The 20,306-nt window shown below is 40.0% G+C and overlaps 1 protein-coding gene across 1 annotated transcript in view; it reads right to left on the minus strand.

Annotated features, from left to right (window-relative positions):
* dysf (dysferlin, limb girdle muscular dystrophy 2B (autosomal recessive)) overlaps positions 1-20,306 on the minus strand; it is an 80,255-nt gene that overhangs the window by 13,547 nt on the left and 46,402 nt on the right. Inside the window, exons 41-45 of the mRNA XM_054601739.1 lie at positions 19,065-19,124; positions 10,182-10,280; positions 2,856-2,984; positions 2,111-2,266; positions 1,776-1,867 (exon numbers count right to left, since the gene is read on the minus strand). Coding sequence (XP_054457714.1) covers positions 1,776-1,867; positions 2,111-2,266; positions 2,856-2,984; positions 10,182-10,280; positions 19,065-19,124 — 536 coding nt within the window. The remainder of the gene's footprint in view (positions 1-1,775; positions 1,868-2,110; positions 2,267-2,855; positions 2,985-10,181; positions 10,281-19,064; positions 19,125-20,306) is intronic.

Genomic DNA, 20,306 nt, shown 5'->3' on the forward strand with positions numbered 1-20,306 from the left:
CCCTACTTCTAACTTGATTTTTTCCATCAGTAAACATTGTAAACATGAGTTTATGGTCTCAGTCTCTAGTTTCGAGTCTTCTTCAATACAGCATGATGTTCATTTAGTAAATTATGCTCCATTTAGAATCAAACAGACCATAAAGGATGGTATGCTTCTACCTTGTGATTGACAAGTCGCTACTACGGCGTTGACCAGTCTGGGAGTTGTCATTTTTTTCCTCTTATAACTTTAACCCCGTCACAGTGTGTTTTCAATTCACGATGATGAGTTAACTCAAACATTTTGAACGCATAAAAATGTCTTATTCGGCGTTTGGTTGTATTTAGCTGCATCCTCTTGTCTCACTTCTGGTTGCAAAACAACCAAGATGGTGACAGCCGAAATGCTGAACTCCAGGCATCAAAACTCTTGTAGAAACATTTTGGGATGTGCCCTAATGTTGCCAAAGAGTGTAATGAGGTAGAACTCTATCAATTCAGTCCTGATATCATGCACAGTGACGGAGAACAGAGAAGAAAAATCATCACCTTTATGTCCAGGTGAAAGAACTTTGAATTTGACCTCTGATTATTGAACTTTAACAAACTTCATTGACGTTTAATAACGCTACATAAAATGTCATGTCAGTAGTACTGTTTCAAGAGCTGCACTAATTTTCTATCCTCTGTCCAGACACTGGGATTGGTGTGTGTGTAGCGACCCCTACTGGTCTGAAAAGGAAGAGAAAAAGAGGAAACTAAGAGGGAAAAGTGATCAGACTGTGACTAACATATTTAAAGAGTAAAGATAAATCCGTCGACCTGTTGAATTCAAGCATGCAGTCAATTATGCTCTAACTCTTTGCGATGTCTTCATGGAAAGGGTTGCCTTAGTTTCAATCTGAGTAATGCGTTTGGGCTGAAAACAGCAAATCCACCCATCATTTAACATGTTAAATGAGGATAGAATAGAGTTTTCCTGCAGTGTAGCAGCCTGATTTTCTGTTTTCAGAGTCACCAACTTAAACCTTAATCACACGACGGTTAAACTGAGTGGGAAGCCGAAATGCTGCAAAGTAACAGGTGGTTTTCTTTGGGGCAACTGACTCATCGGGGGCCGGTAAAGCAGCCTGTAAACTGAAATGATAAAGGCCTTAAATCAACTTAACACCTGGTTTTAGCCTGAACATGACCTCCTCACATACTCAAAATGAACCCAAAACATGTGACAAGAAAGGCAAAGTTCAGAAAGTACTGTTTTAAAACGTTGTGTTTGACATTATGGCGGTCGCCATCTTTGTTTTTTGGAACCAGAAGTGACACAAAAGGGGGAAGTTTTAGGCGACCTAAATGTTACAATTAACTATCATGGAGTGAAATCACACTGTGAAAGGAGTCAAGTTGTAAGATAAAAACACAACTCCCAGACCGGACTACACCGCGTTAGCGACTTGTCAATCACAAGGTAGCCCCGCCCTAAAGCATACCCTGCTTTATGGTCTGTTTGACTCTAAATGGACCATCATTTACTAAATGAACATCATGCTGTATTGAAGAAGACTTGAAACTAGAGATTGAGACCATAAACTCTGATAAATCAAGTGAGAAGTAGAGTCATTTTCTCATAGAGCTCTATACAATCAGACTTCTTTTTGCAACTAGAGGAGTCGCCCCCTGCTGGCCATTAGAAATAATGCATGTTTAAGACACTTCATTAGCTTCACTTTTCAGAACTGGAGATTGCCATCTAGGACTTGGTTCGAGAAAGTGAGGGCTTAAATGGACGTCACATACTTTCCAAAGACAGGGTCCAGTGTACATGGGATGTAGTTTTCATGGTCGCTGATGGTCTTTTTCGCCAAAGCGATCTTCACGTAGGGGTCACACTGGAAACAAAAAAACGTTCTATTAACTCATTTGTTCTCCCATTATTCCATCCTTCATTTGATTATTTAATTAAAGAGGTATCACTTTTATTTTAGTGCCACTGAGCACCTCAAATAGTTACAAGTTAAATGCATAATATCTGTATCCATCCTTGGGTTCTCATTTTAGCGTCCACAGATCTTATTCCGTTAAATAGTATAATAAAAACAATAATCGGATCAGTTTCTCCTCTCTCTTCTTACCTTCCCGTTGGTGTCTTTGGGCTGCAGTCCTTTGGCCTGGATGACGTAGATTCGGACCAAACACTCCTCGATGCCGTTGGGAGGAAGCTTTCTGAACTGTCTGGGGGGAACGGAGACGGAAGGGTCGTCGGGCAGTTCGTAGATCTTGAACATTCCCTAGTTGAGATAAGAGGGGAAATGAAACATCGCTCAGTCTTTAATCTGCCTTTTGGCTGCAGATTCGTGGTGTGTTCATGTCTCTGCATCATCCAGACAACGACATGAAGTCATGGGGAAGTTGTTGAGTGGTTGTTGTCAATGATCATTGGGATTGGCTCTGTAGTTTCAGCGCTATGAGACCAGTGATGTGACCCGGACCGTTTGCACTTTAACCAAAACAGCAGGTGCAATTTGAAGACGCCCCTACACACATCTAGCACTGAGCACGTGATGACACACGTGCAATTAAAATATGGCGCATTCACATGTGCAATACGTGGCATTATGTGACTTAAACTTGATGTACAGGACAGGATAGAACAAACAGCTACTTATGTACTTACGTAATTAATGCAGCAAACAGTCACAGAATGGAACATAATGTATTTTTCAGACTAAATAAAATAGGAAAACGTAACAAACTTCACTAAAAATGACCGAAACGAAACAGAAAAGAACAAAATAAAAACTGGTAAACTGGCAGAATGTAATTGAACAAAATCAAAGTAATACAGTGTAGCAGTTTTCTTTCTTTTTTTTTTTTTACCTTGAACTCTCCCACCACTGAAGGATCTTCTCCTTCATCCTGCGTCTTTCCTCTTTGCAGCTTGAAAGTCTGACAGAAATCTGAGAGACCTTCAAAACCCTCGACCTTCTCCAACTCACCGCCATACACCTGAGGAAGAGGAGGAGAGGGGTTTGTCACATTTTAGTACTTTGTTTTTACATGTGTCGGTAGTGTTGTTCACGTGACACTCAAAGAATAAATAGGAGATGGAGAGATGGATGGAAGGAGAGTGCAAAAGAGGTAAGAACGAGAAGATAGAGAGAGATAAAGAGGGGTGGAAGAGGAATAAAGGGGTCGAGGAGAAAAGGACTGACGAGTGTGGATGAGGGAAAAGGAAGGAGGATAAGAAAAAGGAAAGAAGCGAAGGAAATAGCATCATAGCTGAGTACATGGGACCAGTGTAATTCAAACTTGAGCCAGAAGCTACTCAACAGCATGTTACAGTCACACATGTGTACTGTACATACTGTATCTAGGCAGGGACGACTATGTGTCAGAAGCACAAAAAGATTCATTTGTTATCATTAGTAAAGTTTGTCTACATCAGTCACACACGCTTTCCTCTCATTCTTTTCTCATCACGGAGGAACGGCAGTGGCTGAAAAGAAGGACTCATAGAGAGCGAGCTGGAAACAGTGGATCACTTCAAGGGACCAAAAATATACACAAAACGACTACAAACCACCCAAATGACTACAAAGAGACACAAAACAAACAGGGATGACCACAAGGAGATGCTTACGACTAAAATAGACAAAAAGCGACCACAAAATGTTGCTGGAAAAAAACACAAAATGATCACAAAGAGGCTCTAAGGGAAAAAAACATTCACAAAACGACTACAAATGGAAAACGTCTCAAAATAGACGCCAAACGACTACAATTAGACGTAAAATGACCAAATTTGGATGTAAACGAATCACAAAGAAATGTAAAAGTTCTAAAAATGGATTCAAACGGACAACAAACCACCCAAAATGATTATACAAATGCAAAACGTGACTTTAAATAAGTGTAAATAGTTCAAACTACAAACAAATGACCTCTATAAATGACCCAAGAGGACTAAAGAGAGACACAAAACAACCAGAAATGACCACAAGGTGTAAAGCAACCAAAATTAGATCTCAAAGAGACACAAAACAACTTCAAACAACTACAGAGGGACATCAAACGACCACATAGAAATGTCAAACCGCTAAAATTAGATGCAGAACAAGCACAAAGACATGCAAAAGTGCTAAAAGATGGATGCACAAAGACTGCAAATGACCTAAACTGACTACAGAGATGCAAAACAAGACACTAAATTACTTATAATAGACACAAAACGTCCAAAAAAGGACTACAAAGAGACCAAAAACAACCACACAATGACATCAAGGAGCTGCAGTATGACTAACCACAAAAAATGGACTACAAATGACACATACTGACTACAAAGAGATGCAAATAAACTGACTGAGATGTGAACATTGTTGGACAGCTATTGACTGGACACAAATTGTCATATTTGTATTTTTAGATTGTTCATTTTTACATAAATTAATTGTGCACTTCAGTTTGGAGGCTTGCTTGCCTAGAGGGCCAAATAAAGTGAAATAAATCGAATTGAAAATTTTGCAGAGCACAAAATAGAGCTGACATTTCTTATATGATGTCCAATTTGTGGTTCTGGAAAGTTGCGAACATACCAGAGATACTGGCCTTTCATCCTCCATCTGCTGTAACTTCTGTCTAATTAAACAAAGAGGGTTAGTTGCGAAAGAGGAACGAAGGGTGTACGTGGTCGGAGACTTGGGTGGAGATGGGTTGAGAGAGTTTGAAAAGCAGGGTGAGGATGGAGGGGGGAGGAACAAGAGAGAGAGAGAGAGAGAGAGTGATGAGGGGGGATGATGTAAACGAGAGAGAGGCTGGAAAACAGCGGCTCATTTCACTGGTGGAGCACCAAACCCAGTACCAGGGGAGAGGGGAGACGAAGAGAGAGGCTTCAGACCAAGAAGCAGGGTTTGTAGGGTTGATATATACGACACATACATGCATCCGTCACACAAACTTATTTAAATATAAATGTATCTATCGTTTAAATCACAATCCCATAAAAAAAAAATGAAATTTGCTGGAAAAGAATGATGCCAGTGTCTCATTGCTAACGTAGCATAGCACAAAGACAACCAGTTATATTTCAAAGTTTTGTTCTACGATATAAATACGTCAGTTAATACCTCTCTGGTGAATTTTGAAGCTTTTACTGTCTTAAAAAAAGGCTAAATTAAACTACAAAATGGCATCTGTCGACTAGTCCGCCTTCACAGTCTCGTTTTGACAGTGTCATAGTTTGTTTATAGCCCAACGTTAGCTTATATCTTCTGCTGATGCGTTTACGCTTCAAAGGTCATAAAAGTGGTTTTCATTTTTGAAGATTATCATGCTGAATAAAATCTGTAAATGTAACAAACGAGCTTGTTTCCTGCAATAATCCAAAATCCAACGGACAGTTCTCATTTGGCTTTTGGCCTACGAAAATACGTCAACCCTGCGGCACTCCATTAGACCACCAATAAAAAACAGAAAGGACGACTTGAACTGCAGACAAGGTTAATTATCACTCTTTTTTTGATACATGAAGGTTTTGAATTTGTTAAACTACCCCAGAGTCTAGAAAACTGGAACATGGAAGCAAACTTGGAAGCTTTTGTAGCTTTATGACATCAAGTTCTTATGAAATCTGCTCACCAGCAAGCTCACAATAAAGTATTTTATTTGTTAAATCCGTACAGAAAAGTGTGAAAAAATGGCAATTTAGCGTTTTGACAGGGGTTTGTTTCTCAGTTTTCATATGTTGCATCCACTGACTGACGTGAAATAGATGAATTAATCTTTTTTCTCTTTGATGTTGGAGGTGAAACGGAAGGATTAAACAATAATCAAGCTCGATAATCAAACCATAACTGACAAAACCAACGTTATTTTATTACCTCCCGTATGCTCATTAGGTCTTTTCGTTCTCTTAAAGATTCAACAAAGTTAATCATCGGAAATAGCTTACTCATCCTCACTATGACCATTTAAGGAAGTTTAACTGTCATGTATTTGAAAGCAAAACAAGACTTTGCTTTATATTTTAATATTTGTGTGAAGGTGAAGCTGAGTTTTGAGGAGGTCAGAGGTGAGAAAGCCTTGTAGAAAGCTGAGATGATGCAAATGAAAGACAAAGTCTGGAAACACTGGCTTCACTGTAATACAACAAAATCCTCCTGCACCAAACCCAGTACCAGGGGAGAAGGTGAAAGGAGGGAGGAGGCGAAAAGGGAAGGAGAGAGGTGAACGGAGTCATAACGAGGACGGAAAACAGTGGCGTCTTTATGACTGACGAAAATAAAAAGCCAAACCAAAACTACTGTCAGAGAATAAAGGAGAGAGAGAGGAGGAGAGGAGGGAGACTGAAGGAAAGAAAGAGGAAGAGAGAAGAGGAGGAAAGGAGTGGAGTGAGAAAATGACAGAGTTTACTGAAGGTAGAGGTGGAGACTTGTTTTTTATCTGAATGAATGAATGATACATTTATTCGATTTTAAGTTTTAGAGAGAGCTTGTCTTCTCAGACTGATAACCCAGTCAAATCTGATCAAACATTTATTAATCTTAGTGTGACTTAAACTTTTAAAGGATAATATGTGTGACTTCTACTGCAAATAAAACACCAATTAGCAGTTAGAATTTCCAGAAAAGAAAAAAAAACTTCCCTGAGAATCTTCACGTTATTAAGTTTTCTTCAATATCGAGCTTTTATATTAATAGTTGTCTGTACATCCATGGGTACACTCCAAACAGCAATTGCTAATATCTAATTTGGCATACTTACATACATGTATAGAGGTGTTTGGGGAGCAAAGTTGTATCCATTTTGTCTGACTTATAAAAGCTCTACGAGCTGGTTTATTATTTTGCACTTTTAGGTTGCAACTTTATAGATTTTTCAAAACTGTAATTTTGCTCCAGAGGAGAAAATCTTTGTTCTTTCAGCGTTAAAACAAAGGTCTTCTGTTGTGATGAGCTCAATTCATTTTGACCAGAATCAATACTATAACAAAGTGAATCCGCATATAAAGATCAGGTTAAAAAGAGTTAATTCCTTGCTTTATTTCCACAGCTCGTTTTCTAGAGGACCTCCGTGACGGCGCCAGATGAAAGTGCTAAGTTGATGATGCAACCGCAGGAGCAGACGGAAACAGAAAGGTGACAGAAAAGGAGGCCGTGAGGTAAAGGTGAGGCAAGAGTTTCTCTCGGGTCAAAGCGAGGCTGGAAAGTGTGTCTCAGCCCGACAGTAGCAGCAGAACAGAGGAGGGCAAGGAGAAAGGAGGTGGCAGCGCGGGGTGACAGGAAGGTAAAGGGGGTTTGGAAAGGTTGGAAACAGCGGCTCATTTCCCCGTGACAGTAGCCGATCCGACTGAACGGGGGTTGTCAAAGGAAAGAAAGCAACAGGAGGAGAGAAGAGGAAGGAGGGAGTAAATAAAAAAAGGAGGCGTTGGCACAGAGGAGGAGTGAGGAGAGGATGAAAGAAACGACGGAACCAGCGGCTCATTCTGTCTTTTTAGCTAGTTTCCATCCAACTGTCAAGTGAAGTTTGAGCAAAGTTTTGAAATGTCGCAAAACAAAAACTCAAAGGCGACTTAGATGTGTTTCCATCTGGGTGAAACCGTTTAATAGGCTTCCTGAATGAACAAAAAATAAAAAAAATTACGCCCAGTTGAAAAATGGAAAGAGGCGTTCAAGGGTCAACGACTATTAGGAAAGCAGTTATTGTTCTCTGCTGTGTCGTTTGGTTTGAGCCATGTTTTAAAGTTTTTTTAATGACATTCTGGAACATTTCTGCTACTTTGAGGATCATTTTCAAATACTTTTGCGTGAATTTGATGGATATGTCGGCTATTCATTTCACTGACGCTTCAAAAAATGTTCAGAAAAGGAATTAAAAGGCACAATTAAATTCATTTTCTTAACAAAAAAACAATGTATAGATCACCTAAATCCCTCTAAATGATCTCTCATGAGCCACTAGAAGTTTCTTTTCTTATTTTGCTGAGTTCAGGAGGTTTCTGGGCGTCCACCTAAAAAACAACCAACAGATTGGAATCCAAGAGTGAGCTTCAAAAATGGCAGATAAGGCGCCCGAAAAAACCCCAAATATAGCAAACGAAAGCTTGTTCCGAAACAAGAGAGAATCTGTTGATGTCAAAGCTTTTTCATCATGTAAACATTGCTTTCACTCTCTCTGCATCACATGTATGTCAGGTTACATGCAGAAAACAGATATTACAGCTGCAAAACCAGCCGAAAGCTCCATGAAGGAAGAGAGAGGACAGAATTAAAGCTTTCAAGGGAGAGGTTAGAGGTCTCATTTAAAAGCTATAAAAAAAAAAAGCCCAAATCCTGACGTGATTAGTCATTTGTTTTGGGCATCAGACAAGAAGACTGACGTGTGCTTCGAGTCCCGCTGGAGGAAAAGGTCGACGTTTGGGCCGAGAGAAATGGGGATAAGGGTTGAAGAGACAGCGTGGGCGATGGTGGACTCTGAAAAGAGACGAGACCAAAGACGGACGGCTGACGTGATCCGTCGTCTCGGACCGGCCAAACATCGGAGAGCGGGCCTGTTGCTCTGAATCCGGCCCACCGCGGCGATCCCAAGGAGAATTACGACGGGGATGAGTCATCGGAATCGTTTTGGAAAAAACGGCGGGAATGTCACGGTGCAGGGACGTGAGGACGGGGCATGAGAAGAGAGGGGGAGGACGGGGGAGGACGGGATTGACGGAGGGAGAACTGGCAGGAGCGCAAAAATGTGATTTAAATGGTGAAGTTTAGAGCAAAACATTTTTTGGAGAAAATGGAACAAAGGGCTGCCCTGTCTCCATCTTCTTCACTCGCTTTCTTTTCCTTTGAGATGTCCTCATCTTCTTCTTCTGTCAGTGTTTTTTTTTTTCTCCCTTTTCTGTGATTTTCTTCTCCCCAGACAGACATAAATCTGAATTTGCATTTACAGACACACACACACACCTATTCATTTCTATTTTTTTTACCCCCTAGACAATGAATGATCAAATTATTAGAAAAGCGGAAGCAGTACTTATTACATAATATAGACTGAAGTATGTAAATGAAAATAATAAATAAATACAAAAAAAACAATAAATGTAAACCAGAATGACCTAACGTGTGAAGTTACACCTCCGTTACCTCAAGGTGAACAATTAGCTGTTAGCATCTAGCGATCTGTTGTTGAAGAGATTAACAGGACCATACACCAGAAGTCAGTGTAAACCAGGTGTTAGCGGTATCACTGCTATTAGCTATTTCTCACTGGAATTCCCCATGTAAATACTAATAGGAAATGGACTTGTACTTGTACTGTTAGCTAGATGCTAACAATTAGCTGTTAGCATCTAGCGATCTGTTGTTGAAGAGATTAACAGGACCATACACCAGAAGTCAGTGTAAACCAGGTGTTAGCGGTATCACTGCTATTAGCTATTTCTCACTGGAATTCCCCATGTAAATACTAATAGGAAATGGACTTGTACTTGTACTTGTACTTGTATAGCGCTTTTCTAGCCTTCTGACCACTCATAGCGCTTTAACGCATGTTGCATGTAGCTACCTAATAATTACAATCCCGCCCCAAAAAAATGACTTGTGGATTACACTTAAAGGGAAACGTATTTTGTTGTGGATTTCGTTCACTTCCAAATAATTTTGAAATGAGTAGGCGTAAGGAGGAAGTAGAGGTGGTGGTCCAGTCAACCAGTAGACTGCTCTCTGTGCTCTGCTAGAACCAAGTACTTTTGTTGCTTTACTTTGGGTTTTAAATCTGTTTGAATCAGCAAGCGGAGAAAATACTCTAGAAACATAATTGAGAATGCAGCTTTGTTGTATGCAAATGTATTTTTGTGAGAGATTGGGTTGGTATAACGTGTATTAAAATCTGAGGATCAGTGCAAAGATATTTTTCGATGGTTTTCAGCTAGTTGTTTTATTTCTGAATACCAAAAATATGGGCATACTGTGCAAGTTATCATGACATTTGGTCCCAAAAAGACGTTTAACCCACCAAAGTGTTTTATCTGATAATTAACTGAAAACACAGAATATCAAACAAACCTTGGTTATTTTCTATCTATTGATAAGTCAGCTCACCCTGTGGATGCACACTAACACTACACTACTACTACTAAAAGCATTACACTCACGTTATAGATTTGTTTTTTTTATGGACGGAACATTTTAAATGGAGCTTTAATTTCAGTCTTACCTGCAGCGTGTCTAAGCCTTTCTCCAGGTAGGGCCCGTACTTGTTTTTCTCTCCGATCGAGGCGTAGAACTTACTCCACCAGTCCAGGAACTCCTCACCCTGTTGGTCACATATTCAGAAGTCAGAGGTTGGCCGGTTAAAATTTAACACGAGGAGCTGAATCCAAATGTACCGTTAAAAGTTTGTAATGATTTTAAAAAGCACTTTGATTTCCAAAAATCAGGGTTTCTCAACTGTTCATAGATCCAAACTGGCTATTTTTTATTTCTTACAATTCAAATTCTCTTACTTTGTGCAAAGTTTCCTCGCATTAAACTCCACATATTTTCTTGCAAATTGAGAAAAATGACCTCAGAGTTCATGTCTTACAGCACCAAACTGTCCTGCTCCTTAAATGAACCCTACATCATTGACTCTACTAAACATCTGAACTCCTGTGATGACCTTTAACCTTTTAAACACTTATTTTTTTTTTTTTAAAGCCCCGCAGTGAGTGCTGTTTGCCTTTGTGTAGAGCAGTGCACCACGGGGCTCAGAAATAACCCCATTTTCATGATTTTTCCAATGATCGCATGGCCATGTGGAGTTAGCCAAGTCACGTCAACGCGAGTAAAAAATGCCTCTGGTGGCTCCGCGGCATTAAGGTCACCGTATATGGGCGATCTGAGGCAATGGAAACGGGCAACATCAGGATGCAGAGGCACAAAGTGGACAAAACCCAACAAGGACATCAGCAGAAACATGTTATGGCAAAAAAAAAAAGGGTTTATGTAGTAAAATGTATGTTTATGTATGAATGAAAATAATCCTCCTGCTGCTGCTTTTCCATCTCTGATACACATGTTGGCCTTTCCACTTGTTATATATTTATTAAACCGGGGCAGATGGGAAAAATCTCGACTGAACTTATTGACTGCGTTCAAATTAAGCAATTTTTCTTTTTTTGGGCACAGAAGCTACTCAAACAATGCTTGATAACTTGCAAAAAAAATGGCAGTTTTAATGAAAACAATAACTTTGCATTGCAGTTTTGTTCGTCATATACTTTCTTATATATGATTTGCCAAACTTGCACACAAACTTACCCATTCCAACATCTAGCGTCAGCATTAACAGTAAGAAGAAACAAGTCACTTCACACTCTTAATCAATGCAGACACACAAACGCTGACAAAATGCAACCAAACACTAAAATAACAGGATTAAACACATTTAAAGCAGCTTTTCAACACATTTCATGATACTTATTCTCATTACACGTTTAGGTGTTTCATTCCAAAATGAAACATACACCACTTTAAAAAAAAAAAAAAAAAAAAAAAAAAAAAAAAAAAAAAAGAGAGAAAGAAATCCCTCTGTAACAAAACGACTGCTGGCATGAAGGTAAAGGCCGTTAAAGTCTTACTATTACAGCTATGAGTCATCTTAAGGCGCTCACAATGTCGTTCTGTTTTGGGAGAATAATATTTTGAAATGTTGACTGATGGCGTTTTGTGGTTTGGATACCAGTTATTTTGATTTATATAATATGATTTTATTTTTTGAGAGGGGGGGTTGGTTGGTGTATAACATCTTTGAATGAAACCCTGTTTTGTGTTTTTTATCAAGCATGAAGCTGCCTCATCCATCAAATTTACAAAAACTCTGTTCACATTGGCAACATCTTTTTAAATGTCCATTTCTGAGGATTTTCTCACAGAAATAAAAACTCTGTCTGAGTGCATTTTTTGTGTGTGTGTGTGTGTGTGTGTGTGTGTGTGTGTGTGTGTGTTGATGGCAGCCCGTTGGCCCTGACGCAACAGGGGAAACAACGACTACAAAGATGGGGAATACCGAGGGGACAGATCAAACTACCAGCCCCTACCCTTTCACACACACACACACACACACACACACACACACACACACACACACACACACACACACACACACACACACACACACACACACACACACACACACACACACACACACACACACACACACACACACACACACACACACACCCCCGCCCTGCAACCTTCAACCCTCCCAGGACCACTCCAGCTTAAAACACACTCATGACGCATGCACCACTTTTTCCTTTGTGTGTGTTTTAGTGTGTTTTAGTGTGTGTGTCAAGGCATGAACAAAAGTGCTCTTATGGCACTGGGTTGGTGTGGAATCCCCTTTCTCCTACTTCCCACAGACACACACAAAAACACACACACACACACACAAATCGAAGGGGGAAAACTATGGAGTTCCTCATTTTTCCAAAGTGGCAGCATGGCATGGAAAAGGGCAGCACGTGGAGGACACACACACACACACACACACACACACACACACACACACACACACACACACACACACACACACACACACACACACACACACACACACACACACACACACACACACACACACACACTGCGTCTCAGGCGTGAAGTGTCTGGTGTGTGTTAACGTGCCCTCAGTGTGCAGCCGGTGCCAAGCATTGATGACAGAGGCGCCAGGAATTGTGTGTCAAGGTGTGTCCACTCCAGTCGGCGGCTCCCGATTCAGACAGATTAAGGCCGCCGGGGGAGCGCTCCAGACTGCGACGGGTATTTAGGATTTAGTGTAACATGCGGCGGTCTGTTCGGGGTGTCGGTGCGGTTTGCAGGCTATCATTACGCCCTGCAGGGAGAGCCAGGCTAACCAAAAGCCGGGGGAACTGGCACTGCCAAGAAAACTCCACGAGCAGAGAGACTGGGTTTACGTAAGAGCTGTGGGCCGCTGCATGAATGCTTTTGGAAGGGGAAATCCCATGCACAGCGGTTGACAAGGTCAGAGGTCAAAGCAACAAACCCTCAAGCTGGAAGAGTCTCTTGAAAAGGTGAAAAACAAGACTCGTAAAAAACAAAACTGATGGAGAGCTTGGGAGCTTTTTGTTCACAATTCATCACCATGAAGTTGCTCTCAAACAGCCAACAAAATGTAAGTAAAAGTGATAATGATAAGTGACGAGTTTCAGGATAACTAAGTTTACAATATGAGCTGAACGAATTTAACATGCTGTACAACTGCTAAACTGTTTGCAAAGTTATTGTTAATTATGCGTGGGAGGATAATTTAAGGAAAAGTGTCGCCACAACAGCTTTGTTGGTCCTTGTCATGGATTCAAGATATTGCCTCATTTGGTGTTTTGATTAACCACAAATTCTATATTGTTCGTCCCCTTAACGACGACAAGCAGAGTATTATGATTAGACATCATTTTTTTCTGATCCCTCCAGGACTGTTACAAATCATTGTTGACAAAATACTGTTGTCAGTTGAAAACTCGATAATTAAAGTTTAGTCGAGGCACAAAAACGAGAGAAACATTGTGGTTTGAGTTAAATTATTACTTCGTTGAGGTAAGGGGTCGTAGTCGCCATGGTTACAATAATACCTACGGAACAGTCATGGTTGTGCAGGAAATGCTAAGGGAACAGCTGTCTTTGTTGTCACCTCCATCCACCCTGATCTCCTCCTCATGCAGACCTTGAGGTCACCTGACTTCCTACTTTTTAGCAACCAATAGAACGCGCCGTCACTTGAACTGGAACATACTGTTCGTCGTTTTGAACATACAGTTCGACTGTCGTTCTTTGGAGGACAGTCTATTTTGACGAAGGTGTTGGAGTTGACCATATTGCTCCAAAATCTCCAATAATTGTTCAAGTGGGTTGAGGTCTGGTGGTCCTGTCGTTGGGGGAATTGGTCAGGTCTTCACTTTAATTTGTCACCCATCTGTAGAACCATGCATCCTCTGTTTTACAACACAATCTAAAGTGAAGGATTTAAAAGTAACGGGCGGCCACCTGGATTCAAATACCTGGTGGATACTTGACAATAGTTGACAAGGATCACCTGAAAGCTACACCAACTATATCGTGCACAGGGGATTATAGCAGGGATGGCCAATCATGTGCTACGGAGTCGGCATGTTTTAATTACTAAACAAAGACTCCACAAACTGACCAGCGCTCTTTTCTGTCTTGGTGAAGGCATAAGAAAGCCGGCAGTATGTTGGCCCTCCATGGTTTAAGGCCAGGCTTTCCTAATACATCATTTGTAGCTATACCTATGAAAATGAAAGCGCTTTAATTGGTAGGTATCCCAAAAAAATCAATTCATATGCAACTCATGTAATCATTAATCAGGAAGTATAAAGAGTGCAAAAAAAGCCACAAATGACTGATGGGAAGGGCGGGGTTGGATCAAATAACGCTACTCTGGTAGTTATTTTAACCCAAGCCACAATATTTTCCAGAACATAATCAAGTAATATTGTTGCCTTAACCTAAGCAAATATTTCATGACTTTACTTCACCTAACCAAGTACTTTCGTTCCCAAATCCTGCACTGATTTTCTTTGACCCGATTCTGTATATCCAAAATAAACTGGTCAATGTGAAGAATGTGGAAAAGACTGGGATAGATGTTTCAGCAGAGCTGTTTGTGTGTGTTTGTTATTCCCTCCGCTGTGGTGTTTTTAAAGGCACACCACCAAACCTCAAGAAAAAATCTGTGGCATTTTCACATGAATAAATGTCTTCTTTTCAATCACTGATTGACGTTACACAGCAGTGACTCCATCTTTATCCAGTCCCTCAAAGCTTTTCCATTCGCCGTCCTACACTCGTGGTGCACAGCAGCTCTTTTATTTGAAAATTCTTGCAGCAAATGATGCATGTCAGATTTCTGGCTAAGTTTGGAATAAGCTAAATAACAACTGGGTTTTAGCATTAGCAACGATAGCCACCATCGAATAATGCATGGATATACCATTTTGAGACTGTTCGGTTTACTTAAAAAGCTTTAATTTGACAAGATGATATCCGGCATTGATGATTCTTGCTACTTATCCAAATCTGAGAGTTGTTGATTTTTTTCTTAGTAGGTGAAAATGTTTTAGGTGTCTAGGTTGCATTAAGCCAATGGACCTCATACAAAAACATTGTTGCGTTCTTATCTTAACTTTCTCCTTACGAGTAAGCCAGGCAAGTTTCAGTAAATGCTTCGTACTTCAAATAACTGTAAATTACGTCAAAATGATGAATGCCACCTGTACGTAAATTGGCGCACGTTCATGCAAATTAGCATAATTAACGACCCGCTAAAAAAATATAAGGTTGTGAGTCTTCCCAAATATATGTCCTCTTCTGAAAACCTGCTTTCGGAGTTAAATAAAGGACAGTCTATCATTTTAACAGCAGAATGAATGGATCTGCTTCAGCCAAGAAATGGGGGAAATAATGAGTGCTGTTAATGTCGCGTCAACTGAGGGTCACACTGAAATAAAGAAGACATTGGTCCATATGAAAAACATCTCAGCAAGGCGGCCAATGATTGCAACGGAAGAGGGTCAAATCGTTTTGTCGTTTTACACCTTTAGACTTTCACATTGATGTTGTAGAGCCATGCAAAAGCATCAACAGCTAATCAAAATCAATTGTTATATCGTTATGCTATGTGATTACATTTAGAATGATATTGTAATTTGAATTGCAGAGTCAAAAAGGATAACGTCAACATATTTATGAAGCGTGATGTATTAGTATTAGCCCCTTAGTATTCTTGGCAAGTACAAAAACCTGGTGACTGCATTACCCAAAGTGCAACTTGACTGCCAACAAGTCAGTTGGAGATTTGGATGTATTATGATGGATTTCTTCAGTGGTTCATCGCTAGGATGAACTCATGTATATATATATCATCTGATTCTTAGTTAGTATACAAATAATATTCATTACAGCAGCTTTAGAAATATTTTAACGAAATTTAACCAGAATAAAAGACTTTAACTTGCAAATAGCCAAATGATCATTTGACAGATTGACGTAACAGATACCTAAGCAGAGTCGTCTGTTTTTGCCTGACATTTAGGGATTGTAAATTCTCAAGTTTCCGATATGCTATAGTCTAACTGGTGAACTTATAAAAGCAATACACCCATGTCCTCCAGAAGTGCACGGACGCTTTTGGACGACATTCTGGGCAGCAAACTATGTGCAGCATCCAGATTCTGGAGGTGAACAGCAGCTTACATCAGTCTGCGGTTGAAATTAGCAGAACAAGAGAAACAACAATGATTTAGTGAGCTATTTTGACATCTTGTTTCTGGTCACAGTGTCACTATAGGGCCATAAATGTGTGTTTCATAAACCCCCCCCAAAAAATGCCACAAAGTCACCTGGCATGAAGCCATTCCAGTTAGTTTGTCTGGTTTCTAAAAAGCAGGCATGAAGGATTTATGGAACGAGAGGCAAACGACAACGTCTTCAGAGTGGGATTGTTAACCGAACTTGACTGTTTTTTGGCGATGAACGGGGATAGGTTTGATGAGAATTAATGGTAAAGCAAAGACGCAGCACAACCGCAATGTTTGACGGGGCACAAACTTGGAAAATAAGGACCCAAAAACCAAACGAATCACCTAAAAGAAGGAGTGAAAGAAAAAAGAAAAAAGGGAGGCTGGTTTGATGCTTGGCAAATACGCTCATCGAGTCTGGATACCGCGGATGAAACGTGACACACAATGTTCATTTTCCATCTGAGCGCCGTTAGATCAAAAAACATCTCGAAGGGGGGTCGGTGCCTCCGAGGGGGTTTTGAGGAGCCATGACGCTACCGACAACCGATCTTCTTAAACTTTTCCAAACTCTGAAACCGAATCCGACTGATCCGCCTTGGAAGCCGCTCGGCTGCAGTAATCTGGTAATCATCAGACGTACGCCCATGACCCGTTTTTTGGTCGCGACCCAGAGATTAAGAAAGCCAGGATTTACAGCACATGAGAGAGCGAGCGTTCGTTCTCCGGTGCCATGAGATATTAGCCCGCCCTCTTTTCTTTTTTTTTTCTTCCTAATTTCAGTCAAACTGATTCTTTTCATTCCCTCTGCTTCTCTTTAAGTCACTTTCTCCCTCTTTAACCCTCTCTCATTTATCCATCCCTCCCTCGGCTCTTTAGTAACTGTCTGCTTACGGAGAGTTGTGGTATAGAGGATCTATAGCAGCTCTGTTGACTTTGGCCCCGGCCAGACAGAAAGCCGAGCCTTTAATTTGACTGGTTTCAATATCTGACCCTTAATAAAACAAATATCTATGTTTGGAAAGAAAGAACCCCCCCCCCAATTACTGTCGAGCGAGCACTACTGGATGTGTGTATTTGTGTGCGCAGTCTGGTCCGGGTCAGGCTAAGTCTTCAAATTGACCTGGCTTAGATAAATAAAACGGGAGAATGTAACGAGGAGCGTGGTCTCGACCGTTCAAACCTGGGATCGGGTTTCTTCTGTAACCACACGGATCGGCGTGTGTGTGGCTTTGTAAAAAAAAAACAGGATTTCTTAAGTAGGGAGTCTTTTTTTCCTGAGTGGCGACCAAAAAAAAGCCAAAATTTAAAAAGTTTCTTGTTTCATCCCGGAGTGAAAGCGCAAATTTTTTCATTTTCTTTATCTCATTCCTTCCACATCGACCCTCATCTCTGTGCAGCCAGAGTTATCCATCAGTGTCTGACTTTAAATAAACTTCATCAATAAAAGGGCTTTCAACCATAAAATATGATAAACTGCTGCTGCTACTGCCTTGCAAGTAAAACACAGAAAATGAGGAATTATTTCAATGCATCATAGTGTTTGAATGCCTTATGCAGAATATCTCTTTGACAACTGTTTTCACTGTCATCATGCATGCAACACAGTTAAAGATTTCTGTATGTATTTTTACCACAGTTCCTGTAAAGGCAATCATTGGTCATTTACCATGTTTGTTGCAGGGCATCTGGAATCCTTAAATGGCTCTATAGGGATCAATATGATTATTTAAAGGGGGGGGTTGTATGAGATTCTTATCAATAATAATATAGCGTATTACTTAAAGTAGATGGAGTTTTTTGAAGCAGACAGGAGTACCAGCTCAGGAGTAAAGCATTGTACTGTTATAGATGTATTCTAGACAGCTAGAAACATCATTATAAGTGTACGCTAAATTTTAAATATTTGCACAGCTCTACCTTGCAGTCAGACAGAAGCTGTTATCTATGCTTTCTTCAAAGCCACCGGACTCCATTGACAAAACAGTCATTTCACATCGCAGAACACAGGAATTGCTGGTCTACTGTTGCCTCGATCAGTTAGTTAGTTTGTGTTATTGTGTGACTTTGGTGTTTTAAATGGTGTAAAGCGGTAGACCAGCAACTCCTTTGTTCCGAGAGGTAAAATTACTGTTTTTGTCAAAGGAGTCTTCGAAGAGTGAATAGATAACAGCTTTAGTTCCCCATCGGAAACGGCTGTCTGACAGCAAGGTAAATTGGTGAAAATATCTTAAATATAGTGTACACTTAAACTGATTGAAATTGATTTTTTTCTGCGTAATTTACTATGTGCAATAAACTGACTAATAGGGACCTCATAAAACCCCACTTCAAATAATCGAACTATCTCTTACCTTATGATTTTGTAAATGTAAGGTCAAGAAATGTTTTGATAAGTCTTATATGTAATCATGAAAGTCTTACATTTTGAGATGATGTCTTTGAGAAATAACATTGACTCACTAGGATTAAATGTTGCATATTTAAATATATTCCTGTTGTTCGTTGGTGTTGCTCCGTGTTTTATTACTTTAGACATGTTTTTATGTTACCAATGTGAACAGATATATAACGAGTATCAACTTGACTCTCTTACTAACATCACCAGCATTTAGATGAAAAATGGGAGAAGAGAAAGAAAGTAGTACCGTATCGGTGAATTTGATGGATGGCAACATACCAAGGAATAAAACAAGTACATGGACAGTACGTTTGACAAACTGGTTAAGCGTTTGAACATGAATGAATGAAAGGAGTTAAAAGATGAGTTTGTTACCTACATGAAGGCTGGTACTAGAGGCGGAAAGGTTAATGATAGCAGAGCCGGATCCATCTGCGAGCTACAAAAACACGTGCACATGTGTAAAAACATACATACTTTCAGGTTAGCTGGTTAGCGTTAGCGACAATATTAGCATCAAATATCAGTGTTTTATGCTGAAAAAAAAGTTGGTTTGTAATGGTTGACATACACATTAAACACACTATTCTTTGACGCTAACATTATTAGACATTTCATACTAACATCACCGGACATATTAGTGACTCAGACACACAGAAACATCGTTGTCACCATCATGTGTTCCCCCAAACAGCAACAATTAATCAAAAAACCTTTTTCTGTGAAGGAAAATCTGACTTAAATCAAACATTTTCTTTCTCTGGGAGGTCTGGTGGAGACAACAGCGTTGGGTAAACACTGATTGGGCACGACAGAGGCCAAGATTAGAAAGACAAAGTGTTTATATGAGGTCACGGAGGAGCTGAGCTCATAGAGGAGCAGAAGTTTGAGCCCAAATGATGCAAGGAGCAAACTTGGAATAAAGACTTTTTGGGGCTGTTTACTGCAGATGCTCGCAATATCCTAATATCAGCAGTTGGATTTAGGATCCAGAATATTGGGAGCTCCACTCATACTGGAGACTCAAACTCAGCGTATTTCAAGGCCAATGTGATCTCATGGGAAGGTGTATGAATAACATTGATATTTTAGGGACTTTTAGGATGTCATGTGCTCTAAATAAAAGCTTTTCACTTGTCATTAAACAACTCTCTCTCATTCCCAAGTCGTCACATAAACATGCATGGTAGCAGTTTTAAACACGTGGGTAACTTTGTTAATTAAAACAAACTACATGGTTATTTATAAGAAATAATCATGGTTTGTAAGGATGTTTGTTAGGTATATACAGTTACGTAACCAAGTAAAATAGTAAATAGGCCAATAGCTGACTTTTGGTTTGACATGGGACATGAACCAAGGTGAAAGTCCTGTGTTTGTAAGGACATTTGTCGGGTATATGTATCATAGGGACGTTGCTTATGGATATGATTTAAAAGAACATTTGTTATGTACAAGGGCATTTGTTATGTATACAGTTTTTAAAGGACGTTTCTACATATATTAAGTTAGGTAAGCAAGTAGTCAATGTAAATAAGTTACAAGGTACAGCGTTCTCCTTGGTGAAAGTCTTGTGTTTGTAAGGATGTTTGTTGCGTATTTGGTTTGTAAGGACGTTTGT

The sequence above is a fragment of the Anoplopoma fimbria genome, chromosome 7 (genome assembly GCF_027596085.1).
Source record: "Anoplopoma fimbria isolate UVic2021 breed Golden Eagle Sablefish chromosome 7, Afim_UVic_2022, whole genome shotgun sequence".
NCBI lineage: Eukaryota > Metazoa > Chordata > Actinopteri > Perciformes > Anoplopomatidae > Anoplopoma > Anoplopoma fimbria.